At 36.9% G+C, this 8,231-nt stretch overlaps 1 protein-coding gene across 2 annotated transcripts in view; it reads right to left on the bottom strand.

The window, feature by feature from the left end:
• Window positions 1-8,056, bottom strand: part of LOC106872137 (uncharacterized) — a 26,450-nt gene extending 18,394 nt beyond the window's left edge. Inside the window, exon 1 of one of the 2 annotated variants that reach the window (XM_052965660.1) lies at window positions 5,963-8,056. In XM_052965660.1, the coding sequence (XP_052821620.1) occupies window positions 5,963-6,062 (100 nt within the window). In that variant the 5' untranslated portion in view covers window positions 6,063-8,056. The remainder of the gene's footprint in view (window positions 1-5,962) is intronic. The other variant, XM_014919009.2, reaches the window with a different exon arrangement.
• Window positions 8,057-8,231: the final 175 nt, after the last annotated feature.

The raw sequence follows: 8,231 nt of genomic DNA, 5'->3' as shown, positions 1-8,231 counted from the left end.
ATATATACATATATATATATATATATATATATAAAACACACACACACACACACACACACACACACACAAACACACATATATATAGACAGAGAGAAGGAAAGAGTAAAAAAGGATAGAGGAAGAGAGGGGAAGGAACAAAAAGAGAGAGATTGAGCGATATATAGTGGACGGTTGCAAGAGTGGTGGCAAGCGTAAGAGAGTTATATGAAACTAAAGAAAAAAAAACAACAAAAAAAAACAAGAAGTTGATTAAACCTTGGTAAATATACTTTCTAACTTTGCAATTACTATCAGACATCTCTGACAAGTTTGAAACTAATTACTAAGAAGCTTCTCATTTATCTCTGTCGTGTATGATACTATGTAATATATCCATCGCAGCGAGATATTATATAGACAGGTTGCAATACCCCCGATATCTTATCATTAGAGTCTATAATGATTATAGTAATAATTAGGAACACGGCCATGCAATTTGGGGGTGGAGAGGTCAGTTTATTAAATTGAATCCAGTGCTTAATTGGTGCATATTTGGTCGACCGTAGGAAAAGGATTGAAAGAGACATTCAAGCTTCAGTGAAATTAAATTCAGAACAGAAATAATAATTAAGCACTGAAAGAGCATTTCGTTCCAAGTTCAACGGTTTTTAACATTCGCTGTTGTAAAATCAACGACTGTGTGTTCGCTTGAAATATATGTATATATTGCGTGCAGAAGCGAGCTGTTATCATCTCTGATAGACGAGGTATCCAGTACTGAGGAGTGGCGGAAATAACCCGAGCTGGCAGAAACGTTAGCACGCCGGGCGAAATGCTTAGCAGTATTTCGTCTGCCGTTACGTTCTGAGCTCAAATTCCGCCGAGGTCGACTTTGCCTTTCATCCTTTCGGGGTCGATAAATGAAGTACCAGTTACGCACTAGGGTCGATGTAATCGACTTAATCCCTTTGTCTGTCCTTGTGTGATGAAGGTGAAATAGGTGATGTAGAGGTTTTGGCAGACGTCGGTACCGTGAAACAGAATGAAGGTAATAAATCGATATGCATTAAGAAGAATGAGGAAGATCCGGAAACTGAAGACTGAGATATCTTGTTCATGGTAAAAGAAGAACCTGAGAATGTCCCTTTATCTTGTGCCCCTAACTTAAGGAATGTTGATAGTAACAGATTGAAATTATAAGCAGAGAGAGTAGACAAAATACTAAAATATGTCAAAGCTGAAACCCTAGAACAAGTAACCAACCTCGTGAAAGTTGCTGGTAACGTGGTGGTCATGTTGCTAGGAATAAACAACAGGGTAACAGGGCAGGACCATAGTGGAAAAGAAGAATTATGTCCCAAATTAGCAATGCGAGAAAAGACCCGAGTAAGATTGAACGGATGAAAGACGAACAGTTGAAAAATGATGACGTTGTCAAAGAGCTGAAAGTGAAATTCAAAATAAGAAAGAAAGGTTACAATGTTGTAATAGAGGAACTGAAAGAAAGAATAACAGCTGAAGGGAAGAAGTAAAAAAAGGTACGATGATTGTTGTAATCAATTCCATCAAAATAGATTGCTTTTAAGAAACCAAAAGAAACTTTTCGAGCCGCTTGGGGGAAGGGAAAGAACCGAGGCAATTATTCTGGATGCCAATGAGAGCAAAAGGAAATTGGGAAGGAATCTAGGGCGTGAATAAAAAGCACAACATGGAAGAGGAATGACTCAAAATGATTGAAAAACAAGTTGAAGAGAAGAATCAACAGGAAAATGTAATAACCCAGAGTAAACTACAAAACAACTGTGCAGTTAAGTCGGGAGTAATTGAGTAGGGTGAGAAAAGTACTGAAATCGAAATTGAATAGTGTAAATACTATCTCCACTTTTAAGATAAGCATAACAAGGTATGGAGGTGGTATGATCAAATGGTTGAAAGATGACTTAAAAATCTTGGAGAGAAAGACCAGAAAATTGTTAACGATATATAAAGCATTCCATTCTCAAGATGTGGATCGGCTACACTTGAAAAACAGCAAAGGAGAACGAGGAGTTAATAAGTTTTGAGGATTCTGTGAGTATGGAGGTTGCCAATCTCAAAAAGTACGTCCTCGAAAGCCATGAAAAGTTAATTAAGTCAGTAAAAAAGGAAAGTATCCTTGATGAGGGGAAGGAGAAAAAAGAGGCACAGCACCATAGGTCTCTGATCATCGCGATCACCATGTGTACGAACCCACTCCCAAACTGTAGTTCTCTAATCATGCTCAGAGTAGTTCCATTTCTTCTAACCATTTTGCTTCAGTTACCCACTTTTTGACAAATTCACTGATAGAGAGAGCTTCTCTCTCTCCACCCACATTTTCTTTTCCAAATGGAACTTGAAAAAAGAGCTTGACCGTAATGGAAGAAGTCGGTTCTCAATCCTTTTAGCCTTGTCCACACTATAACCTTATAGCCATCAGAAAGAAGAAAACTGTATGCCTAGTCCAATTAAAGGAAGGCGGTGGGGAAGATCTTCACAGTGGACTCGGCCGATAAACAGCTCCAACTTACACGCGTCGGCAGCTATTCGACTTAACTCTACAAACCAGCGAAACTTGATCATAGCACAAATGTGTGCAGTACGTCGTTCTGCACGCATCTCGGACGTCCCACGAAACGGCACTTTCGTGCCTAAAAAGATTATCTCGAATTAATAGTATCCGTTGGTTGCACTGCTAAATCAAGGATTTCTGGAAGTTATACAAAATAGTCCCCACCCAAGAGTCCTCTCATACAGACTAACCAGTCTGTCTACGTCGAGGCTCAAAGTTTCCCCGAGGACTTCATCGCTGTTACCCACGATGTTCCTTTATATATGAAATACTGTAATAGTGGAACTTCCACCGACTGCCTTACCTGTCTAGTAGAGAGCAGTGAGCATCTGATGGCATTCTAGATGCCAGGCGTCCATTTTGGTCTTTTCTTGATCTAGGACTACAGCTCGGTCAAAGAGATGAGCCGCAGAAATGCGTGCCTTATAAACGAAGACCATACCTGATCACCGTCTAGGAATGTTTTGTATTGTCGTTTCTTTACGTGGTTTTTTGCTGTGCATGTTGAGCTTTTGTATTTTGGTAGTTCTTCGACGGTTGGTAGTTCTTCGATACCTCATCAGACCCTTCGGTCTTCTGCGTAGCACCATCGCCGCTATTTTCTTCTAAGGCAATGTCATGTCTGCGAACAAATCTGTATCTGTTTCGGTTGCGAATGTATTCTTTGAGTTTTTGTTGTGTTGTGTATATATTTTGATATGATACATCATATGAGTTTAATTGTTATTTAACATGAGCTTCAAATTTTGGCACAAGGCCAGCAATTTAGGAGAAGTGTCTTAGTCGATTATATCGACCCCAGTATTCAGCTGATACTTCTTTTATCGATCCCGAAAGGATAAAAAGCAAAGCTGACCTCGCAGGAATTTGAACTCAGAATGTAAAGACTGAAGAAATAATTGTTATTTAATATTAATTATTATTTAACATTAATTGTTATTTAGCATCAAACACAAACAGAATTAATCAATAAAGAAGATAGAAATGAACTTGGAATCATAGATTTGTAGTTCAGTCATAATTCTTAATTTAATCATAGACACCTAGTTCAGGCATAATTCTTAGTTTAGTCCCGAACTCAGAGCTCAGTCATAACTCTTAGTTTAGTCATAGACTCTGAGCTCAGTCATAATTCTTATTTAAAATATAAATTTTAGTTGTCATAATTCCTTGTTCAGGCCTTGTATTTTTTAAGGTTTACTTTGCGGAAGTTACCAATTTCCAGTTCGCCGTAGAAAAGCTGTAATTCAATGATGAGACAGTCTTTGGAGTACCTCGGTTTCTGGTGTCAGAATTTATCATTTAGTACAAGTATACTCCTCAATCATTTTTGGTGAAATCTCCCTAGCATCTTGAGGTGTCGACTGCATGTTATTCACGTCCCGGACGAAGGGCTGTCAGAACACGTCAAATGAAACAGTGTTGCCAGAATCAAATCAAGCCCTATTTGCTCAGATTGTGGCTTCCGTACAAACATTTTAGATTTGCGAGAGATTTTCAGTGTCTAGAAACACATTTCTTGAAAGGTTACTTCCAAGATATAAAAATATGCCCACAATCCGGTGCCATACTTTTATTTTGAAGTTCTTTATGGGACTAAATGAAGCACATGCAGTCGCAAATCGATTGCTTGATCCATCCATCCATCCATTCATCCATTCATCCATTCAGCCAGCCAGCCAGCCAGCCAGCAGGCCAGCCAGTCAACCAGCAACCCATCTATCTATGTGTGAGGCTATGTGCTTTTCTTCCTCCTACATTCGTAAACTTACCACTTTATTACAGAGGCGAGCGCTAGATTAAAATGCTTTCACCCGGCTTGCTACATTTCACTTACCCTAACTTGCTACATTCCACCCACCCTGACTGTCATAGTTCTTTAAAAATTCCTCTGAAGCATTAGACACATGATGGAATACCATCTGAAATTGGTTCAATTATCAAGACAAGTTTTAAAAGACTGTCATTGAATTCGCTTCTTGTCAATAAAGTCCATTAATTACATCACTTATACTCTAGGACTTCTTTTTACTGTAGTTAAGCCTCTCATGACAAAAAAGCTCTCATTTTCCCCCCTGTAATATAAAATTAATAAGTCATTGCAAGTTAGGGGTCAGTTGTCTCAGTATAAGCGTTTAATATGTAGTCTATTTTGTGACAAATGTAAAAATACAGTATGTAATCTCGTTTTATTATCCTAGATATACGGATCGATGTATATTATATTTCTTGATGATAAATGTAGAAATTGAGTATTTAATCTCACTTTATCATCCATTTTTATCCTGAATATACCGATTAATGTATATTCTTTTTGTTGATAAATATAGAAATAAAATATGTAATCTCGCTTTAATATTCTGAATTCCATTAACGTTGATCAAAAGACACGGAGGAGTTTTGAAATAGCTGTCTCTCGAAGTCGTATACTTCACGAAGAGAAAAAGAGTAATTTTAACTCATTTCAATTTTATACAACTGAAATTACGAAACTGAATTTCTATTTCTTTTGGGACTTTTTTTTCAAACAATTTCACTTTTTCACTTGCCCACGCACCCTACTTCCGCATTCTTTTCTTTCCGTTGAGGTAGAGAATTTCTGGGGACAGCTTTTCAAAAAATTCCGCCCCATACTCTAAGTGATATTGCGAGAATATGAGATTTGAGAAGCTATAAATAACGTTTATAGATAAATACACGAATGATGTTTTGTTCAATTGATTTAAATATAGAGTGATGCATTTAACATAAATCCTTGATAAGTACAGTAATTCATTAGGAAGTGGAAGAGTTACTTCACCTTTAGACCAAACGCATAGGAGTCAACGAGAAAGGTCTTATGTGATCAATTGATCTACTAGCAATAGCAGTGATATATATTGTTTGTACTGTCTTAAAAAGGAAGTAGACATTAGGTAATATATGTATCCTATGATTAGAAAAAGAAAATATGAGACGATCACTGCAGGAGTGCCTTTGGACACAGGTTTGTTCGATCAGGACTAACCTGGGGTTAGAGAACAACAACAACAACAACAACAGCTACATATGCAAACAAGCAAATATAATGGGAAAAGAAAATGTCTTCAGAACGAAAGACAATGTTTATCCAATGTTGGCTAGCGGGTTTTCGTTGGGGGCGGGCGATAAATTTACAATAAATAAATGAAGATGATAGTGATGATGATGATGATGATGATGATGATGATGATGATGATGATGATGATGAAGAAGAAGAAGAAGAAGAAGAAGAAGAAGAAGAAGAAGAAGAAGAAGAAGAAGAAGAAGAAGAAGAACAACAACAACAACAACAACAACAACAGCAACTACAGTGACAATAACAACCATAATATCTGCAATAATAAGTGATGGTCTGTTGAACGGTGCACTTACCGAAGAACGCTGCCAAAGAAGAAGTAATTCCAATGAACAAAGCATGGCATAAACGAACATCCTTCCTGAGATGTAAGGCCAAATTAGTTTGATCCGCCATTTTGTTTCTTTTGATACACCTCCTCTTAATTACAGGGAACTATTTTGGCTGACGTAAAGTGTTGTACAGCTGGATGAACAAGAATGTTTTCTTGAGACAATTCTGGTTCTAGTACTCTTCAATAGATGTTTTTTGTTACTATTTAGCCCTTGGTTAGTTCACAGCGAGCGAACCTATGATGAACCGATGATCAAGGATGTAACAGTTGTACTCATCATCGTCCTTTATTCACAGTGTATCTTGGGACTACATAATAGATTGTGTACTATTCTTTGAAGACGGTAAGTAGGTAGGTAGGGGGAGGGAGAAAGAGAGAGATTTGGCTATTGTTTCTAGCAAGTCAAATGACCACTTAAAGGACCTCTTGTTCTTGGTTGTGCTGATCTTGATGTGTGTGTGTGTGTGTGTGTGTGTGTGTGTGTGTGTGTTATGCAATTGTTATCTCTGTTCTGCAGTAATTATTGGTGTTGCTGTAATTGTAGTCATCACTGTAGTTCTGGTCAAGGCTGCTGTTGATATTCTTTGTTGGTAACACCGTTACTGTACTTGTCTAACGTTTGAAGTATAATGTTGGTGCTTCTATAGTTGTGACAGGTGATGATAAGATTTCTGCTGCTATTACTGTTCATCATTGTGCGTGTGCGTGTGCTTGTGCGTGCATGTGTGTGTATGTATGTGAATGGAAGAGGATTGTTATTCTTATAAACTTTCTGACAATCTCTATGTGTTTGAGTGTTGCGCTTTTAACAGCTTTATCTCTGAAACGAAACTGAAAATATCTTTAACATAACGGAAGAAATTCGAGTGTTACGCATTTAAGAGCATTAACTATGGTACAAACTCAAATGCATAATCGAGATCTTTAGCATAAAGATTTGTTAAAGCATCCTTGTTTTCAGATTTTTAGTTAGCTTTTGTTTCATATGTTATAATTATTATAAAGTTTTCCGTTTATTTGTCCCAAGTTACTCTGGTGGTTGAAAAAAAATTAGGAATGTGTATTATATATGACGCATGGACGCTTGGGAAGATAGTTCTGTGTATCACCTGTGATACACTGGGCAGGCAAATGGTTAATGAAACGATGTTATAAAGCTTTACAAATTTATAGAACAAAATAGGAATTTTCACAGGATCCAAAAATTGATTTTAGTACTCTTGATGTATTGATGTGATATCAAGTTATTGTTGTTGTTTTGCAGTTGTTGTTATTGTTATTGTTGTTGCTGTTGTTTACCTTCATGTCTACACTGATTCAATAGACTATTGGTCGAAGATGTTTCAGACTCGACCAGTCCGTCCAAAGCGGCCTTTCTGTTCGCTTTAAGTGCAATTTGAGATTCGGCTGCTGTTTCTAGTAGGGTAAGTGGTTGCACGGAGGATCCCTCGCTGGTTGATGATATTTATGATATAATGTAGGTTTAGCTAATGTCATCGTTGGTACTATGTCAATGTTGCTGAGAAGGCGGGAGTTATTAAAGAAACATTAGTATAAAGAAAAGAAAGGAGAAATGTGGTATCAGAAGAGAAAGACAAAGAGAAGGAAGAAGGAAAAAGGAAAGAAGAAAGAAAGAACCCATGGGTTGTATAGTATATTTAATTCCAGATTTATGGACACGAATTAAAATTTTATACACCCATAAACGCATTCATATTTACCTGAAGGTGTTTGTGTGTTTTTGTGTTTGAGTATGTTTGTGAATGTTATGTTTTCTTGTCTATAAGCGTTTATATGCACGTGCTTAAGTACGTGAGTAAATAAGTGAGAGTATGAGAGTATGTTTGTGTGTGTGTATGTGTGTGTGTGTGCGTGTGTGCGCGCGTAATATCTGTGTGAGTCCTTGTGAGGGGAAAAGAGGGCGAGAGAGATAGACGAATAGATAAACTGTTGAATGCAATTAAGTTTGTCACATGGAAAAAATTGAAACGAAATTATCTGATAAAACTAAAACACGATGTCATATTCAATTTCTTTTTACCTTTTTCGTTTCTTTTCTCTCTGCCTTATTTATTTATTTATTATTAATAAGTGAAGATATCTGACTGAAACAAACCAAACGGTGAATATACATACATACATACATACATACATACATACATACACACATGCATACATACATAAAACATACATGCATCATTTATATATATATATATATATATATATATATA

This window comes from Octopus bimaculoides, chromosome 2, assembly GCF_001194135.2.
Source record: "Octopus bimaculoides isolate UCB-OBI-ISO-001 chromosome 2, ASM119413v2, whole genome shotgun sequence".
Classification (NCBI taxonomy): Eukaryota; Metazoa; Mollusca; class Cephalopoda; order Octopoda; family Octopodidae; genus Octopus; species Octopus bimaculoides.
Note: the sequence above shows the minus strand (reverse complement) of the source record. Positions and strands in the feature narration are given on the sequence as shown.